Source organism: Lygodium microphyllum, chromosome 17 (genome assembly GCF_053477565.2).
Source record: "Lygodium microphyllum isolate KBCC chromosome 17, Lygodium_microphyllum_v1.1.10, whole genome shotgun sequence".
In the NCBI taxonomy this organism is placed as follows: Eukaryota; Viridiplantae; Streptophyta; class Polypodiopsida; order Schizaeales; family Lygodiaceae; genus Lygodium; species Lygodium microphyllum.
This window is the reverse complement of record NC_141151.1, coordinates 86,668,066-86,689,895: the sequence shown is the minus strand read 5'-3', so window position 1 is coordinate 86,689,895 and position 21,830 is coordinate 86,668,066. Positions and strand designations below refer to the sequence as shown.

The following is a 21,830-nucleotide window of genomic DNA, read 5'->3' as shown; positions in this document are numbered from 1 at the left end:
GAGAGAGAAAGAGAGCCTAGGGCTATCTAGAGATTTCTTTGAAACTTATAGATTCACCTCAATTCATGTTTTATGCCATGTGAGTTTAAATGATTTTGTTTATAACATCAATGATTCAACCTTAGTCACCTTACTCATGTGACAAGGAACCTTAGAGGCTCCTTATCTTGGATTTGGCCATGTGAGTTTAAATGATTTTGTCTATAGCATCAAAGATTCAACCCCAATCATGGTACTCATGTGACAAGACACCTTAGAGGCTCCTTATCTTGGATTTGCCCAAGTCTTCATGATACTTTATAATTATCATAGCGTGCTTCTTTGAACATCATTGACCTTCTTAGAATTGCTTGAAGTTCTTGGTAAGGAACTCAATAAGGCTTGGAACACTTCACTTATTGCTTGATCATAATAATGAACAAAGCTTCGTTGCTAATCAAAATTAGTTGTAAGTTGGAGTATTGCTAACACATCATATTCAACAAACTCTAGACATGTCATATTCAACAAACAACCAAAGTGGAAATTGTGTGTGTGTGTGTGTGTGTATGCATGCAGACATATGTATGTGAACTTTAAACCATGAAAATGTTGAAGCCATTGTAACATTTTTTTGCAAATGACTTCCACATCAATTTGAGTAATGTGGGCATGTTGATAGGATCAACTTATCACTTTTTTTACCATCTTATGGATGTATCCATGGTGTTCAAATATTCATAATACTTAAAAGTTGAATCTAGAGGCAAGACACTGCTTATATCACTTACAATTGCAAACAAGATCCACTTATAAGCTTGAGTAATGTGGGTATGCTGGTAGAATCAACTTATCAAATTTGTTACCATGTAGTGGATGTATCCATGGTGTTCAAAGATTCATAACACTTAAAAGTTGAATGTAGAGGTAAGAAACAATTCTAAGATCTAGATTGGAAGTTACTCTTGAACTCCATTTTCATCAAAACACACACACACACTCCCATGCACATGCACATGCACACATGCATACACACACTATTGAGACACCGTGTGTCTAAGTGTGAAAACAAACAAGTTCTTCAATGTTCAAGATTTCTTACAAATTTTTAGGTTGGCTCTGAGCCTCAAGACTTCTCATAAATATATATATATATATATTGGCTTGCAGAGATTTCTCCAGGACCCATGAGTCCGCCCACCAATTTGAGCTTATCAATTGACACAAAGACAAAAAGTTGGACATCTTCCTTCGCTCACTAAAATGTGAAGTGAGCGAGACGCAGCCTCCTGAGCTTCGCAATGGTGTCAACAGCGCGAAATGCGACAGTGGGCATGGCCATGCCAGCTAGTTTTTATGCTTCAGCGTCCATCACCCGTCGAATTTTGGCAAAGTTCTTTGAACAGACGAGCCTCCTCTGAGGAGACAAGCAAATATGAAACTAGACTCTACAGAAGAGAGCAGGCGTTCGATTGAATGATGATGATGCATCGAGAGGAGGGATGGGTAGCCTGTCGAAGGATCGATCATTCCCATCCCCCTCTTCTGTGTCAGAGAAAGGGATGCGGGCTGCTCCCTGTGTTAGCCCATGCAAGCAGCAGAGGTGCCTGCTTCTCTGGTCGTGGAAGGGGGGACTTGATGTGCAGCAGTGCAGGTCCAGGAAGGATTCCCGTCTCGCAAGGTCGTTGGAGCTTGGACTGTCATCCCGTCCTGGCAACCACCTGGTCCCCTTGCCGGCGGACTGTAGGAGCTTGCCCCTCGCAGACGGCCTCTTTCAACGGATCCCTCATCAGTCCAAGCGCTCTTGGATCTCCATCATCTCGGGCTACTCCGAGCAGAAAAGACCTCATTATGCCCTTCAGCCCTACCAGCGAATGCAGAATGAGGATATCGTGCAACCCTCAAGGTACACTTATATCCTCCTGTTGAATGTGTGCTCTAGGCTGCAAAATGCAGCCAGGCTTTCCGACATACATTGCGAAAAGGTCCAAAGGGCCTTGGAAACAGAACCTTATATGGGGAGTGCACTGGTGGAGATGTATGGAAAATGTGCATCGCCTGTGGAAGCATGTCAGGTTTTTGACTGAAGTATCGTTTAAGAATGCAGATTCTTGGAATGTAATAATTCAAGGGAATGCTCAACGTGGGTTTGACAAGGGAGTCCTGAACTGTTATAGGCAGATGCAGTTGGAGGGTGTGCCTGTGGACACAGTTACATCCCTTCTCTGTCTTAAAGCTTGTGCAAGCCTAAGAGACTTAGAAACAGGCTGGGAAATACACGGCTTGATAATCCAAAAAGCTTCAGAAAGAGGTCTTCTGGTTGATGATACACTTTTGGGCAACACACTGCTGGAGATGTACATTAAGTGTGACTCCCTTGTTGAAGCACGACTAGTATTCGATCAATTGCCGGTTCGAAATGCAGTTTCTTGGAATTCATTGATTGGAGGGTATACAAAATGTGGGCTCAATGATGAAGCCCTGGACTGTTTCAGACAGATGCAGCTAGACAATGTGTCTGCAAATTCTGTCACATACATTTGCACTTTGAAGGCCTGTGGTGTCGTAAAAGCTTTGGAAACAGGCAAATTAATACATACTCATGTAGCTACTCAGGGGTTGGAGAGAGTGTGCTATCTGGTTAGTGCATTAGTCAATATGTATTCAAAATGTGGATGGCTTGTTGAAGCGTATCAAACCCTAGAAACACTGCCCAGTCGGAATGCAGTTGCATGGACTGCACTGATTGCCGGCTATGCTGAACATGGGCTTAGTGAGGAAGCTCTGAAGTGTTTCGAAAAGATGCAATTAGAAGGTGTGGCTGCAGATGCATTCACATTTGCTCTCTGCTTGAAAGCTTGTGGCAATGTGAAAGCTTTAGAAATGGGTCGAGAGATGCATGCTGAAATCTGGAAATCCGGAGTAGAGATAGATCTTTTTCTGGGCAACACATTGGTAGATATGTATGGAAAATGTGGCTCCAATGTGGAAGCACATGAAGTTTTTGATCAGTTACCATTCCGTGATGCGGTCTCATGGAATGTTTTAATTGCAGGATATAGTGAACATGGGTTCTGTGAGGAAATTGACTACTGTTTTCAGCAAATGCAACTGGATGGTATCGCTCCAGATTCTGTCACTTTTGTTTTAAGTATGAAAACTTGTGCCACCAGAGGATCTCTAGCACGGGGCAGAGAAATTCACTCTGAATTAACAAAAAGGGGTTTGGAACAGGATGTTTCCTTGGGCAATGCATTGGTAGATATGTATGTCAAATGTGGCTCAGTTGTAGAAGGACAAAAAGTGTTTGACTGGCTGCCAATTTGCAGTGCACTGTCCTGGACTGCACTGGTTGCAGGATATGCTGAAGATAGGTTTGATGAGCAAGTCGTCAATTGTTTCAAACAGATGCAAGCTGAGAGCGTTTTTGCAGATGCCTCTACCTTTGTTGTATGCTTGAAAGCATGTGGCACTATCCGAGATTTAGAAATGGGTCAAGAAATCAATGCTGAATTAATAAGAAGGGGATTTGAAATAGAACTTTACTTGGGCAGTGCACTGGTCGATATGTATAGCAAGTGCAGCTCGCTTATAGAAGCTCGTCAAGTTCTGGAGAGGATGCCACTGCGAAATGCAATCACATGGACTGCTCTAATTACAGGGTACACTGAATATGGACAAGGTGAGGAAGCCCTTAAGTGTTTCAAACAAATGCAGATGGAAGGGTTACATGCAGATTCTATCACTTTTGTGCTCTGCTTGAAAAATTGTGCTAGGATAGGAGCCTTAGAAACAGGCCGGGAATTACATGCTGAGATTAGGAAATCAGGTCTGGAAATGGATCCTCTTGTGGGCACCATGTTAATAGACATGTATGGTAAATGTGGCTCAGTTGCGGAGGGATGTGAAGTGTTTGACAAGCTGCCTATTAAGGACAATTTAGCTTGGACTGCAATGATAAAAACATATGGTGAGAATCATCAGGGTGCCAGGGCTGTACAATGCTTCCAGAAAATGCAACACCAGGGTGTTGCTCCAGATTCTGTGACGTTCACCTGCCTTCTTGCTGCATGTAGTCATGCCAGCCTGGTTCTCAGCGGGCAGGAGTATTTCACAGTGATGAGAGAACAATACAGGATCGAACCAATGTTTGATCACTATGCTTGTATGGTTGATCTCTTTGCAAGATCAGGCTATGTTTATGAGGCAGAGAGACTTGTTGGATCCATGCAGTGTTTACCATCCAATGCCATGCTTATATCTTTGCTTAGTGCCTGTAAAATGTATTGCAAGCTGGAACTGGGACAAAGATGCTTTCAGCAGCTTGTAGAGATGGAGGAGGAAGATGCTTCCGCTTTTCTGCTGATGGCAGATGCATATGCGAATGCCTGTAGGTGGAGTGATGCAAATAAACTAGATGACATGAGGAAGAATGTAGGTGCTAAGAAAAGGCCAGGCAGTGCACTGATAGAGGTGAATAAAACGTTGTATGAATTCGTTGTTGGAGGAAGTCCAAGCAAAATCATATTGAATTCAACAAGGATTGTGCATTCACAGATGGATGATGAAGGTTACATACCGAACCTAGATTTAGCATTGGGACAAGGCAAAGAGGATGAAGGAGCAAAAACAACTTTGTTAAACCAAAGCACTCCACTTTCATATGAGCCAGATTACCTGGCAGCAGCCTTGACTTGAAATGTCTTGTTGGTCAATGATGTATAGACGACAATGATTGTACTTATATTTAAGCGATGGAGCTCTCTAGCTCCTGTCTATAGATATAAAGCAAAATTAGACACCATTTTCTGTGTTGCTGCTGACTTGCATAATGGTTATCAATTATGTTTAGTTGGAAGCATATACTCCAGTCATTTGGCCTGCCTTCAGTTCACAACCTTGCCATTTCTCATTTTCTTTGGTCAATCTTGTTGGTTACAAGGCTAACATTTTCAGCTGTACACAAGTTGCAGTTTATGACAGATTAAGATCCTATTGACAGAAATGGATGACTGGTACTTGAAGAAGCATTGGACTTAGAGAAGGATTCATTGTTATAAGGCAAAATAAGACTTGCTAACTTGTTTAACATGTCCACACAGTGGATACGATTGCCATTGACCCTAGGAAGGGGATCGAGAAGTTTCGTATAAATTGTAATTTGGTTTGTGGTCTAGCATCGTTTTCTCTGGCTCATTGGTCTTCCAAGTATATAGCATTGCAAATTTTTTCCCTCAAAAGTGGAGGGTCAACCTTTGTGATGCTTGATTGGGATATGTTGTGCCATCTGCACAGGCATTGGGAGCTTGCTCTATCCAAATTAGTCATATCAAATTAATTTACAGAAATGATGTGTTTTCTACAACTTTGATTGCAAGATTCCATCTGATAGCCACATGTAATCTACCCAATTTTCATGCAATAAAATATGCCTTATGTTTTGCCACTACCTCTAACCATGCCTCAATAATACAATTTAAAGTCACTATTAATGAGGCTTTGTATGCCAATTCATAAGTGGGAGATACTTGGAAAGCTCTTTTAAAACAAGCTGATAAAAACTCTCTATAGCATATAATAACGAGGACTAGTTTGATGTGTTGAGATGGCTAAGCTTCTTTCATGGTATCAAAGCGGGATTCAAGTGAGTAGCTCTAAGCCACAAGCGTAGGAGTCTACAAGAAAGCATTGATACGGAGAACACTTGTGGACATCTCTTATACGACCTCCGATTGATGAGCTGTCTTTGTGAGAGAGTGTTACAGATCTCCAGTTTGCATGTGTGTAGTTGGATTTGTGTTTTGGGCATGTTTTTGTCTTCGTTTGAAAATTTGAGGATCTTCATGTGTGAATCCAATAAGGTTCGAGATCTCTACAAATCTTGTCATTTTGTGAATAGGTTGTTGCTCACTGTATTTTTTTGTATTGAGATTAGGACATGTAACAATTTACTTGGATTAGCATGTTATTACTAATAACATATTTTTTGGTTTTGGTGCACATCTAAGGGATTTCATTAGATTGTTAGTGACAAGCTTGACAACCATAACTTTCATGCTTGGAAGTTCAAATTAACCAATTTCCTTACGGGTAAAGGTTATGAAACTATACTGAAGGAGATAATGTTGAGGCTCCAAAGTTTCCCGAGAAAGATGCCATGCTTTAGCAAGCCAAGGCATTTAAGGAATTGAACTAGAAAGCTCAAAAAGTTATATATTGGATTTTCAACAATATGATTGGGCATACACAGGATGCAACAAATAGTCTTGTAGAAGCATGGAATAACCTAGTCAAAATATTTGGTGCAAATATCAAAGCTAGAAAGTTGCAATTGAAGTTTGAGTTAAGTGTGAGAATTTGTGTACCTATGATTATGCATTGAAGATTAAAAGCATTCTTGAAGATTTTGGACCTATTAAAGTATAGGTTAATGATGATGATATAGTGATTATATGTTTGGATTACTTAGGCAAGGAATACAAGCAGTTTTGAATCTTCATCAGTATAAGAGACGCCATCCTTGATTTTTGCAGATCCAATATCTATGTTGATATCAGAAGGGAAAAACTTGGGACTTACTCTATCTTTGTTACAAAGCAAGAACAATTCAAAATATATGCTCTACTCTAACACAAGTAGAGGTAGAGGTCGTGATGGTGGCCGTTATGGGAAAAATTAAGGGCAATCTCATGACTCATAAGAGAAGTCACATGTAGATAGTAGAGGCCAGTCTCAAGGCAGGGGGAGCCATAGAAAACTTGGTAGATAGAATGCACGTTATGATAACTGAGCATGCTATAATTATGGTCAGAAATGTTATATTGCATATGACTGTCTAGATAAGAGAAGAGGTAGAAATAACAAAAATGGAAGAAGATAACATAATAATTATGCATCTACCAACAATTAGGTTGATAATGAGAAGTTGTTTGTTATGTAGCATATGATGAATGCAGTGAATGTAGATGCATCAATAGTAATGATCGATGATATATGATATGTAGATTTATGTGTCTCTAATTGTATGATGTCTCATGGAGAATGATTTAGCGAAATGAAGAATGCTTGGTTTTATGGAAATATGTAACAATACAACACATCTTATTGCTCATTTTGGGAGTGTCCCATTGTCTATGCAAGCTCCAAAAGTAAAGTGTTTGATTGATGTACTGCATCTGCCTAACATAACAAAAAACCCGATTTTTACTAGATAAATGATTAAGTAGGGATTGCAATTAAAGTTCAATTAGAATGGTTACTTTTGTAGGAGACTTTAAATATGGATATAAACTAGTTGCAAAAGGCAAGAGTGTGGGAAGTATGTTTAACTTGGATATAATGTACTTGAGTTGAAGATTGCTATGTTTGCACAAGATACAACAATTATGGATGATATTGACATTTGGCATGAATGTATTGAGTATGCAAATGTACATTAGTTGAAAAATATGCAGTCACATGAAATTATAACGGACTTGCCTAAGTTCAAAATGGATGATATGTAAAAGGTGTGTGAAACATGTCAATTTGGAAAACATATCAGAGATGCATTTTCTCATGATAAATATGTAAGCATACATTTACTTGATATTATATATTTGGATACATAGGGTTCTATAAATATTATATCAATGGCTGGATATAATTATTATATGACCTTTATTAATAATTATACAAGAAAGGTAAATGTATATTGTGATTAAGGTCAGATGGAGAGGGAGAATATCTCTCTAATGAATTGAGTAATTTTTTGAAATAGCATGGAATTTAGAGACAATTCACTTATAGGTATATCTCACAATAAAATGGTGTTGTTGAAAGGAAGAACATGCACATTGCATGATCCTTCATGGGTTGAAAAGAATGTGCCTTATCATTACTTGGTTGAAGTTGTCTCTACGATTATGTATATTATGAATATGACTTCCACTGCTACAGTGCATGATGTGATACCATAGGAGAAGTTTATTGGAAACAAACGAGATTTTTCATATGTTAAAGTATTTGGATGTATTGCATATATACATATTTCTATTATGAGCTAAGAAAGAAGTTGGATCCAAAAGCTAAAACGTGTGTATTTGTTGGCTATTCCCTTGAGAAAAAGGGTTACAAGTATTATAATCTGGTTATACGTAAAATATGGGTGAGAGTAATGATGTTTTATGTGATAAGATGAGCAATCTATATACTACTGAAAAATCTATTATTGTAGATGATGTGAAAGAAAGATGTTTACATTGGATGTAAATGTACCCAAGATGAAGGCTACTATATTTGTACAAGATGTAGGAGTTATGGTTTATATTAACATTTGGTATAAATATATTGGATATGTAAATGTGCAATAATTAAAGAATATAGAGCCACATGAAATTGTGATGGGCTTGCCTAAAGTTCAAAGTGAATTGAAAATGATGGACTACAGGATAAGAAGACACTATGCACAATGTATAGAGGAAGATAGAGAAAGCATGACAGGTAGAGTGAACTATAGTTACGCATTTCGTTACTTGTAGCTATATATATACATGGTACATTGAATGGGGTAAGTGATCTCATTTTTCAAATATTTGAGATATTTAAAATGAGGATCATTATGGGAGCCTTTTCTCTACATGTTACATATCCTTATCCCTTTACAATAAATATCTTATTCTTTAATACTTCTATTCTTACATTCCCCCTTAAAAGGACTTTATGATGATAGTGAAATAGAAAAATATAACTAAATACAAATGAAGGAAATAAACAACAATAAAGATTACATAATAATCACACATCCATCCATGAATCTACACTATGTTCCCCTCCTTAGAGCATGCAAAGGATTTGCATTGCAATTTTATGTTTTAGGTGAGAAACTAAGAAAGTCAACAGCATTATCACAAGAGGGCACATAATCAAGTATAATACGAGAGTTTTCCACTAACTCTTTGTATGAAGTGATAGTGCATGTTAATTGACAAAGCTTAAGACTTAATTTTGGCTCTCAAGCCACATAAATACATGCTTTGTTGTTGGTGAAGATAGGAATTGGTTGAGCATGGTAACCAAAACTAATGTCTTCTAGGAGTTTCTTATGTAGATTACCTCTTGTGCTGCCATAGTGTATGCCACATATTCTACTTTGGTAGTAGAAAGGGCTATTGATTATTATTGCTTGGTGCTCCAAGATATGGGACCATATGCTAGAGTGAAAATAAATCTTGTAAGAGGCCTCCTTGTATCAAGGTATCAAACCCAATCTACATTTGAATAAGCCTTGGGGTAAATTTATTGTGGGCTTTGGTAAAACATATTCTCACATGAGATGTGGCCTTGAGATACCTCATGACTCTTTTTAGTTGCTTCCAATGCTTGTATATTGGTTGACGCATAGCCTTTGAGAGAATATGTTTTGCATAATACAAATCTAGTTGTGTACAAGTGATTAAATACCTTAAATATCTAAGGGCTTCCATGTAGGGTATGGGTTCTATTTCTTTATCCTGCTTATTAGAGAGAGAATGAGATTTAGAGGGGTTAGCTGGAGATTTTGAGCAAGAGGGTTTACCATTGGATTACAACCAATCATACAGTAGTGAGAGAGGATACCTTGGATATATGTATGTTGATGCATTCTAATGAATATAGGGGATTGATCTATTTCAATGCCAAGACAATAGAGGTCCATAGTCGATAATTGTAAACTATGAGGATATAATAGACCTAGCTTTTGAAATTGCATTAGCTAAGTTAGCTAGGATAGGAATATCATCAATATAAATCCATATGATGATAACCATGTTGCCCTACATGAGAACATAAATGTTATGACATATGTTGAGTCTTTGAAAACCATGGTGTACTAATGGACATGTATTTGAGTATACCATTGTTTGGGTGCTTGTTTTAAATCATAGAGAACTCGGTTAAGAAGACAAACATGGTTCTAATAAAGCATAAATGCCTTAGTCTAGGGTAAGTATAAAAGGTGGAGGTGTAACATGTGTAGGATCTTTTGCCATTTTACAAACATTACTTGTTTGAGGTCTCAACCTCCCACCATCTAAGAGGGTGAATACTCTTGGCCACCATAGCTTGGAGTGCATACCTTGCTGCAGCCTCTCATCATTTGATTCTCAACCAACATTGGTAATACCATTTCTTGCCAAGCCACCTTGGCTATGGCTTCTTGGCATTTTATGTATATTTCTTGTATTTTCAATTTAAAAGCTTGCTGTGGAATTTAGCTTTATTACATTGGTATCAGAGCATGGACTTTGATCCATGGGAAGAGTCATTTTCTTGGAGAATTTAGTCACATGGACATGAACCAATTAGCTGGAGCACCAAGATTTGGTCATAGGGTTTGGTACAGTTCAAACCGTGACTAGTCAGAGTTCTCTACAACAAGTCAGGACTAATTTTAAAGGCTTCTTGAAGAAGATCTTGAGGAAGATGAAGGTTCTTGGCTGAAATAGCAGGACGTGGTCAAATGGAGGTCCATTTTGAAGGCTTTTGACCCTAACTGAAATCTAAGTGGGGTTATAGAGGTTAAACTGAGATTACTTTTTGGGACTAGCTTCTCTCTCTTCCTTCTCTCAAGCTTTCTTCAAGCGTTCATGGTGGATCTTTGCTTTGCTCTTCTCTCAGGCCCTTCAATGGTTCAAGTGACCTCTAGGACTGTAATCTTCATGCTTTAAGCTCTTCATAGAGTGGCTATATACCTCTTGATCATGGCAACTATCTTTAGAAGGATAGTAAGCTGAATTTGTGCATTTTGCACTGATTTTCCTACTCCTCTTCCCCATGAATTCAGCACCAAAAGTGGCATTGGCTATGGCTTGTGCAATCTATGACAATCATTCTCTAAGTTTCCAACCAAGCATTCTCAACTAAATCCCATCCTCTTGAGCATTCTTGATCTCTCAAACCCTAGCTATGGCAGATTTAGGACAACAGTGATTTTTTCTAAAATTTCTTCAAAGATCAAAGGGCTTTTACTCTAACAAGTATCCTGGACCTTCTTCAACACTCAAGGGACTGACATTGAAGCATTCTTGGATGTGAAGCTTCAAAGTATGGTGGCTATGGAGTCAAAACATGGCAATAAGCTTTAAGAATCCAATTCTTGGATTATTTCCTTCAATTTCATGGGGCTTTTGTTGTCTACAACCCCAAGAACGTTCAATTGAAGGTATTCTTCATCGATTTGGATTACATTGAGGAAATTCTTCAAGTCTGAAAGTATTTTCAGCCTCTTGAATATGGCAATGTCTGAAAATTTATGGAATCTACGATTCTAATGAGAATTTACATGCATCAAAGCTCAAAGGATCTTCTCCAACAAGTTATTGTGGACTTCTATCAAATCATTGACTTCTTTTGATTGCATTAGAGCAATCTTATTGATCGGGAGCTGAAGATTATATGGGAGCAATCATATTGGACAAAGCCTTCTTGAAGTTGGTCTTATTGATCTAAAATCTTGGTCTATTGATGGTGGCTTATGTTGAAGGTTGATTGATTGGACTCATCCACTACTTTCCATCAACATTAAAGAGGTAAATTCTATTGTTTTCAGCTTAATCTCTTTTTTATCCAATTGTTGAACCAGTCCTATTGTTCATAAGAGAGATTGAGTGTAATAGAACCTCTTAATTCCTATTGAAGGCATGCAGAATTCAGCCCAAGACTAATTATGATTGCTTGATGAGTTCTTTTCTGCCCATTCAAATGTTGAAGCTCAATTGATTGCATAAATGCTACTCACTGCCTACTTGACTTGGATTTTTGTTGGATGATTGAGCATTGATGCTATAGGACTGAAACAAGGATGAAAATGGTAAGTAGGAACATTGTAAAAGTAGCGAGTCATTGCAAAAGGGAAATGCCCTATCCATAGCCCTTTCAATTCAGTCATTTTCCAATACCCACTTGCATTTCATTAAATAATTCAAAGGTTTTTTCAGTCAATGCATAGCATCCTTGTTTGATTAGCCATTAGAATGTACTTTCCATGTTGGTTCCTGCAAGGAAAAGTGGATGCCAAGCGAGTCAGTAGGACAAAAAAGAGGTGACCCTCCCTTCGGATTAAGACCCTCAAGGGGTGCACAACCCGGCTTGAGGTAGAACTTTGCACACCCCTCTTGTCTCGGAGCCCATGCAATTGTCAAATTTAGGTGCAGGTACATTCCCTATTATCAAAGTTTGGCACTAGTACAACATTGATAAGCAATATTCAGGGTTACATAAGTGGTTGAAGAACCATTGTAAGAGGTGTAGGGCATCTCCTATTTTTAGGGTACCTACAGGTGTTTGATAGAGTTTTTGCAGATAAAACAGCAGGCATATACCAATCTATAGGTTATTCTTGAGCCCTACAGGAAACCCATAACACTCTCCTGGTTGCTATAGTGGTTTACAAGGGGTTTCCTTCACTCAGGGTATTCCTACAGGGTCAAACAAGGTATTTACAGGTGGTGGACAGGGTGCAGGAATTTCCTATTTTAGACTTGAAGATTCAATTACAAAAAATAATGTCTTGATCCAAATTAGGAACTTGATAGCTCTATTTGTGGAGGGGATCCTAAGCTTCGATTTGAATAAAAGTTTTTGGTCATCCGACATCGGGAGCTCAAGTTATTGCAGATTTTTTGACACTAGGTATGTTAAGACAGTACCTAGACAACATATAGGGGAACACTGTTTGACATTGTTTCATCCAAAGTATCGAACCCAAGTCCATATATTTTGAAAGCTGGTATATCTCTAGATAATAAGCTTCCCATAGAGCTATTAAGCATTGGGATTGGTGCTATAATCTGAAAGAAATAGGGGATTAAGTGATAAATTGCCTACTACTACATCATTGTTTCCTAATGGCCAGGAATAATAAGAATGACCCTATTACTGAGGCATTGAATGATGGTGTCAGAGACTTCCAAGAGGATCAAAATTACACGACTAAAGCCTATAATGTTGATCAAATAGATGAAGAATTAAGCATTAGGATTGCTTATAGCACACATCAAGGACATCATGACATACATGAAGAGCATGCATGGATCTCCTACTGTCAAAAGAGTTGGGACATGTCAACGAAGGCCTTCCAAGGATTTGAAGGCTTTGAATTATGATTTAACCCATATGAATCAAGGTTTGTTGCAAGGGATGGCACAAGTAAACCAAGGAATCTCTGAATTGCAGCAAAGCAATAAATCCTTATTCTGAGAGCTCATCTCAGTCATAAAGGAAATTGGAAGCAAACCACAAAGAGAAACTCAAAATATTGAAGAATCCCATGCAATTTCCTTTGTTGGTAATCCTTCTCATCCAAGCAAAGAAAAGTCTCAACCATTTATGCACACTTTTGAAAAGGGAGAACCATCTAGAGTGAGGGGCAACCATCATCCTTCACAAATGCATGGCATTCATACCCCAAGGTCTCAATTTAGCAGTCCAAAGGATGATCATAGATATGAAGGGAAACAAGACAACACTCGATGGGATAATGATTATCATGGATGTGATCCCTTTTACAAGAATTTTTATCATCAGCCCTTAAATGCACAAAAAGGAAATGCAGTCAACAATTACGTTCATGAAAGTGGAAGGCATGATGAGCAAAGATCACCCCATGACATCCTAAACCAAGAGCATGTTTCAAATGGACAACCTTCATCTCATGGTTTTGGGCCACCTACTTTTAGAAAAAATTCATGGAGACAATCTCATGGGTAGCCATCTTACAATGAAAAAGAATATAAGGAGAAGATCAATATCACTAATTTCAAAGGAGATAATGCTTCACCTTCGGAATGGGAGGAGTGGATCAATAAGCTTGAGTTGTACTTCACCCTTTACCCTAGAAGTGAAGAGGCCAAAATTTATTTCGCGGCTCTTCATCTTGAAGATTACGCCCATACTTGGTGGCGTTACATGTAAAAGATTGGGCAAAATTTTGACCCTTGGAAGGAGTTCAAGCAAGCAATTATTGATGTCTTTGTGTCTCGTTTGGAAAAAGAAAGGCTTCAAAGAAGATGGTATGCATGTGCTCAAAGAGAAATGTCCGTTAGAGACTATTCCAACACTTACTTGAATCTTTCCATGTATGTTGAAGGTATTTCAGATTTTGCTAAGCTGAATAAGTACATTTTTGGTCTTGACCCTGCCCTATCATCGAAGGTAGGAGCTCAACAACCAAAAAATTACATGAGGCCATACAATTGGTTGAAAGATACTCCTTGAAATACAAAAGAGATGTAGGAAATTTTCAGCAAAGAAGTATGGGCAATAATATTTCCAATCAACCTACAAAGTATGGGCAAGTTTTCAGTCAATCAAGAGACTCTTTTAGGCAAGAAAACAAAGGTTATAATAGTCCAAAAAATTATAATAGCAAAGTGCCAATATTTCCCACTATTTATGCATCTAAACAAGGTGGAAATTTTGTACAAAAACAAGGGCAAACTTTCAGAAATGTGGTTGAGCCAAGAGATACTTTTTCAAGAGTTGAAAATGCTCCTAAACTGCCCCAAAATAGTTCTAAAACAGCAACTTTCTTCCTCACAACAAGCTTAGGGAAATGCATGCAAAAGGATTATGCTTCAAATGTGGGGAGAAGTGGTCACAAGATCATAAGCTGAAGTGTAAAGCTAAGAACTCAAAAATCAACATGGTAATCACTTAGGAAGTGGAAGTTGAAGAAGAATAAGATCAAGAGAAAACTTTATTGCATGTTGATGCGTACCCAATGGTTGAAGAGATTCATGAAGAAGAGTATGCCACCAATGAAGAATTCTATGATCCCATGGATGGATTTTCTTTTGATCCAAGTGGTATTCATGATTCTCATGCTTCCTTGTGTACCATCTCACATGATGCGTGGACTAGTTGCAAAGGGGAAAATACACTTAGACTCAAAGGTTTCATTAATGGCAAGGTTGCACATATTCTAGTGGATACGGACAACACTCATAGCTTCGTCAACACCAAATATTTTAGTGGGCTGAAGTTGCTACCCATTGATATGGATTCTTCCTTGCGGATACAAGTTGCCAATGGTGCATATGAGTCTAGTAAAGAAGTGTGTCCATGTACTTCAATTGAGTTATCGACCTCTTGCACAATAGAAGTAGACTTGATCACTTTGGATATGGGGCCTATTGACATTTCCATTGAATGTAATTGGATGAAAACACTTGGAAAATTTACCTTGGACTTAGAGCAAATGCAAATGGGATTTAATTGGTAAGGACAACATATAGAGTTGAAATGCATAGACCACAAATAAATAGAACTCATCTCCATGAAGAAATTGTGAAAAGAAATCAACGCAAAGTCATGCATCTTCACTCTTTTGTTTGCGAAAGTAGATGAAGGACAATCAACAAATCAACCATCTTCTTCTTCAAAGAAAAGGGATTTAAGATTGGGAGAGTTATTGGAGGAATACAAGGATTTATTTCAATCACATCATCCTTACCTCCAAAGCGAGAGGTTGACCATCCTATTGATTTGTTGCCCAATACAAAGCCCATCAACAAACCTCCCTATCACTTGTCTAAGTTTGAAAGGGAAGAAGTGGAGCGACAAGTCAAGGAATTGTTGAAAATGGGTTTAATTCAGCAAAGTCAATCACCATTTGCCTCTCCCGTGCTCTTAGTCTAAAAGAAGGATGGATCATTTCGCATGTGTATTGATTATTGGGATTTGAACAAGTCAATGGTCAAGAATAGATATCCTATTTTCCGAATTGATGATCTTTCGGATGAGCTTAAAGATGCAAAGGTCTTCACCAAAATAGATCTTCAATCGGGTTATCATCAAATTCGAATGAAGGAAGGAGATGAGTTCAAAACAACCTTTAGGACTGAAAGAGAGTTATACCACTTCTTGGTTATGCCATTTGGGCTTTCCAATGTGCTTGCTACTTTTCAAGCCCTCATGAGTAAAATATTGCAGTCCTTCTTGTTCAAAATAGTCCTTGTTTTCTTTGATGATATCCTAATCTATAGCAAATTCAAGGATGAGCATTTGAAGCATATGGAGAGGTCTTTGACACATTACAAAGACACACACTCTTTGCCAAGATGACTAAGTGTTCTTTCATGGAAGATGAAGTTAAATACTTAGGTCATGTTGTGGGAGAGCAAGGGATTAGAGTGGACCCCAATAAGGTAAAATATGTTAAAGAATGGCATACTCTTATGAATGCAACCTCTTTGAGAGGATTCCTTGGGTTAACATCCTTCTATAGAAGGTTCATCAAGAATTATGCTCATGTGGAAGCTCCATTGACGGATAGACTAAAAAAGGAAGCTTTCTTTTGGGACTCCATCACTGATCAAAGTTTCAATGAGCTGACATCTCTTCTAATTTCAGCACCCATCATTTATACCCATATTTCTCTAAGGAGGTTATCATATGTGTGAATGCTAGTGGAAGATGAATTGGGGTTGTTTTATGTCAAGATCATGGAGTCATAGCTATGAGCAAGAGATGTTACCAATATTGCATGCTATCAAAAAGTGGCATCATTACATCTATGGCATCCATTTCAAGGTAAAAAGTGATTATCGTGTGCTGAAATACTTCCTTTCACAACCAAATTTACCTCCGAAGCAACGAAGATGGTTAGCTACTCTTCAAGGACATGACTTTGAAATATCTTATATGAGTGGAAAAGACAATGTGGTGGTAGATGCCTTATCAAGAATGTGGGCATGTTCCATTTCTACCATTTCAACCGTGCATAAGGATTGGATCCATGATATTCAAGAGGAGTATTTGCTTGATGAGCAAGCATAAAAGATGATGAAGAAATTTCAGCAAGGAAAAGGAGAAGAGTATACAAATTTCAAATGGCACAACGGTCTTTTATGGTATCATGGTAGAGTATTCTTGACACCACAATCTTCTTTCAAAGACCATATCTTGCATGAGATGCACTCTTCACCCTTAGCAAGACACCATGGGTTGTTCAAAACATTTGACAATATCCATAAGAGTTTCTATTGGAAGGGCATTTGGAGGGATGTTAAGGATTATGTTATGCAATGTCTTCCATGTCAACAAAATAAAGATTCCTCTCTTCTACCTGGTGGTTTACTTCAGCCACTTCCTATTCATCAAGGCAAGTGGATTGATATTACAATGGATTTTATTGTGGGCTTATCTACAACAAAGTATGGGTGGAATAACATTTATGTGGTGGTGGACCGGTTGACTAAATCAGCTCATTTTATCCCTACCAAGGCTCAATTTACAACAAAGTAAGTGACTGAACAGTTTATGTAATGTATTTTTAAGCTTCATGGTATGCCATTAAAAATAATATTCGATCGTGATAATAAGTTCATGGGAAATTTTTGGAGGAGTTTATTCACTTCTATGGGAACAATTTTGACTCCTAGCATGACATATCATCCCCAAACCAATGGCCAAATGGAGCATGTCAATAAATGGTTGAAAGTCTATCTTTATCATTTTTCCATGACACTCAAGCTTTGTGGAATCATTGGTTACATCTTGCTAAATTTTGTTATAATAACACTCATCATATGAGCATTGGCATGCCACCATTTAAAACACTTTTTTATGGATACAAAGTACAAATATCTTCATCCCTTTTTCATGAAGACGTGAATCCACAAGCCAAGGCTGAAGTTGAGAAAATGGAAGCTCTTTTGCATCAATGCAAGGAAAACATTAGGAAGGCACAAGATGTTAGGAAGGCTTATACTGATGAAAAGAGGAGACCGTTGGAGTTTGAAGAAGGAGATTGGGTATTCCTCAAAGTGCCTAAATCTAGGTATGCTTCTCTCAAAGGAAGTCATAATAAGTTGGCTCATCCTTACTATGGGCCTTATCAAATCCTCAAACGAGTTGGTGAGCTTGCATACAAGCTTGATTTTCCTTCTTCAACAAAGATTCATTCTACCTTCCATGTTCCCCAACTTAAGAAATATATGGATCAAGCCATAAAGGTTTTAGAAGAGTTACCTCCCATGGATGAATATGGTCTTATCATTTATGAGCATGAAAATGTTATTTGCAAAAGAGAAAAGGTTTTAAGGAACCACTCGCTGCTGGAGTGCCTTATTAAATGGCGAGGTTTGCTCATGGAGGAGTCTACTTGGAAACCATCATCGTACCTTGATTCTCTTCCATGGCTTTTGTAGGAAATAGAGTAATATCTAAACAGGACAGCTTGTTATATTAAATTTTTGTCCTAAAAATAATTGCCTTATGGTCATCAAAATTGGATTTTTATGGCATGGCTGGATACTAAGGACTGTCCTCTACATTTCTATAGCCCATACATGATGATTGGACATTTCTTCTTCAAGTTATGACCATTCTTGTGCAACAGCCTATTTTGGACAGTTTCCAACAGTATATTATAATTTCATACCTATACTTCATTGACATACGAGATCTTCTTCAACTTGGAGTTTCATTACAACATGGATTCATCACTTACAAAGCTATCCTTGTAATCTTTCTTCATCAATTGTCCCAATTCCAGCTTTGAGGACAAAGCTCTTTTAGGCTGGGATATCTTGTAATAAAGCATAAATGCCTTAGTCTAGGGTAAGTATAAAAGGTGGAGGTGTAACATGTGTAGGATCTTTTTGCCATTTTACAAACATTACTTGTTTGAGGTCTCAACCTCCCACCATCTACGAGGGTGAATACTCTTGGCCACCATAGCTTGGGATGCATACCTTGCTGCAGCCTCTCATCATTTGATTCTCAACCAATACTAGTAATACCATTTCTTGTCAAGCCACCTTGGCTATGGCTTCTTGGCATTTTATGTCTATTTCTTGTATTTTTAGTTTAAAAGCTTGCTGTGGAATTTAGCTTTATTACAATGGTTGGGATATTTTGGATCTACAAAATGTGGAGGGTAGGATATATGGATTTTCTATTCTAAATGACCATGGAGAAATGCAATCTTAACGTCTACACGATGCAAAAACAAATAGAATTGAGCAGCTATGGAAACAAGTATCTATAAAGATGACATGGATAGCACTAGAGAGAAGGTAGTCCCATAATACAAGCTTTCTATTTCTTCAAAACCTTGAGCTACGAGTTTACTTGTTGATTGTACCATTAGGAAAAAGCTTCTTGCAAAGAACCCATTTTCAACTGATTGTTGACTGTCCAAGAGAAAGAGAAACCAATTTCCAAGCGTGATTTTGAAGTAGAGCCTTGCATTCTTTAGTTATAATGAGTTTCATTGCTTCAAAGAGCTTGAGTGGCGAAAGGGCATATTGGTGGTTTGGGTACGATAGCACGGAGCGAATCTCTTGCTTGACCAATTGCAATATTTGCTTGGCTCAAAGATCATCCAAGCTCTTGAAGCATGGAGTAGGAATGGATAACACTTCATCTTCATCGGAGTTGGATGAACTAAAAATGGTGATGGATTTAGAAGATGAAATGGATGAAGGAGGATGGATGCTTGATTGTTGGTGGAAGACATTGTAGCTATGTGGACAAATCTTCGGAGAACTCTTATAGAGGGGATGATGACTCTTTGCTTCTTAGATCACTTTGTTGGTCCTGAAATGGGTGCTCCAAGGGTCAAAGATGATAAATGTGGATGCCTGGGAGTTGAAGATAGTATAGATGGATTTTTTGGAGTTGGACAGAGGATGCTTAGATCATCGGTTAGAGTTTTGAGTGTTACTTGTCATGTTAGGCGGCTTATTGTATAAGGTGCTATCTATGGGCCATTGATGAGCTAAGATGGAGAGATGGATAAGGTTTCAGCTTTTGAGGGAGCATTATTATGCCTAGAGGAGTAGTGGGGAGGTACTAAAGGAGCTGAGTATGCAGCAGGAGCAATATAAGTGGCAAGAGTAGAAAATATGGTTGAAGCACACTATTGTCCATAATGTTACATTAGAGGAGAAGTTTACTTGCAAGAAACCACATTTTTCACATATCAAAGTATTTGGATGCATTAGACATGTACATGTTCACGATGAGCTAAAAAAGAAGTTGGATATAAAAGGTCACAAGTGTGTATTTGTTGAATATTCCCTTGAGCAAAGTGTTATTGGTGTTACTATTGAAAAATAGATTGTTGCATATGATGTATAAGAAAAGGAAGTTGCAGAAAATGTGGGTCCACAATAATCACATGTATGCATTGGGATAGAATAGTCCTCTTCTAATAGGTCTACTTTGAGTCCATGGAGTGGCAAGGTGCATGCAGATAGAACTCTTACAAGTGTAGTGCTAGATGTTTTTACAAGAAATTCACATGTAAATTGTGATTCAGATAGCTCAGATTAAAGTATGGATGGCGAGTTTGGTATTCTAGTTGTTCATACACCTAGTATAAGGAAAACTAGGGCTGATGATCACAAAGTGCTCCAGAAGTGCTTAGGTGAATGAAAATAAGGTATCAAGTAAATAGATTGACATATGATGGTTATGTTGCTCATCATTATGAACGCTATAAAATTGATTGAACCCACTTGTTTTGAGGAAGTTATTGGTCATGTGCATTGTAGTGGTTGCAAAGGTTGGGTCTTATATCAAATGGATATAAAGAATGCATCCTTACATGGTAAGTTGCAAGAAGAAGTGTACATGGAGTAGCCACAGGGTTATGAGAGCATGGTTCATCTCGATAATGTGTTAGGCTATGCAAAGCCTTATAATGGGTTGAAATAGATACCAAGAGCTTGGCATGATAAGATAGCATATTATCTTATCTCTATTGGTTTCCATGTTGAAAATGTAGATCACATCGCTTTATGGATGTAAGAGTGATGGGGTATTATTATGATTACCTTATATGTGAATGATTTGATTGTTGGGGGGTGATAATGTGCAAGAGGCGTATGTGAAAAGTACTCTCAAGAAAAAAATTGACATGAAAGATTTGGAAGAGTTGAAGTATTTTCTTAGCATTGAGGTTCACAAATACAAAACATCTTACATATGTTAGCAAAGTATGGTATGCCTGACTTAAGTTAATCTCAATGCCATTAGATCAAAATAAAAAGCTAAGTGTTGATGTGGGTGAGATATTGGAGGATCCCACGATGTACAAGAAGATGGTGGGAAGTTTGTAGATCTAGTTGTCATCATCCATGTGTGCTTTAATAATTGAGTCGGTCAGGTTTAACCATAGTTAGTAGTATTGCCAGTTAGTGATGCAGTTCATTCATGTGTGACTGAAACCTTTGTGTATTACTCAATTGAGTATGATGGAGGAATAATGGAAACAATGTGTACACTACTCTCTCTGTTGGTAGCTCCATGCCTTTGTCTCTCTCTATTTCTCTCATTGAACATGGTATGAGAGCTAGAAAGCTTGACTTTGTGGTGCATAGGAGCTTGGAATTGAAGGAGTTGGAAGCTGGAGAGTGACTCAGATTTGTAGCTTGTGGAGAACATTCTACAGGTTCTGGTAACCATTTGGGGCTACTATTTTACCTTACAAGGTCAAAACAGGGTACTTACAGGTTAAAACAGGGTGCAGGCCTTGACAGTTCAGACTCAGAAATTGAGTTGCAGAATTTTATGTCCTGAATTTGTTATAGCGTGCTATAGCTCATCTCAAAGAGGGCATTCTTGGCTTTGATTTAAACTAAAAAAAGTTGAAATCGTAGTTCTCTAGCAAAAGTTATAGCTATTTTTATGACAAGGGGTACTGCAGGACTGCACTGTTATGGCAGGACATAAGGGTAAAAATAAGGTCCAGGATGATTATCCTCAACAAATCAGAGATTCCATGCTGGATAATGCACCTCAAGAGAGCCCTGAAGAGCCTCAATAACAAGGGAAGTTAGACATAGAGAACGTCATGAGGCCCTATTATCAAGAATGGAGCA

General features: G+C 38.1%; 1 protein-coding gene across 1 annotated transcript; it reads left to right on the top strand.

Moving 5' to 3' along the window:
* The first annotated feature begins 1,187 nt into the window (after positions 1-1,187).
* Positions 1,188-4,783, top strand: LOC148022117 (pentatricopeptide repeat-containing protein At5g27110-like). The gene has a single exon (XM_087697749.1). The coding sequence runs from the start codon at positions 1,909-1,911 to the stop codon at positions 4,675-4,677; it is 2,769 nt and encodes a 922-aa protein (XP_087553875.1). The 5' UTR covers positions 1,188-1,908; the 3' UTR covers positions 4,678-4,783.
* The last annotated feature ends 17,047 nt before the right edge of the window (positions 4,784-21,830 follow it).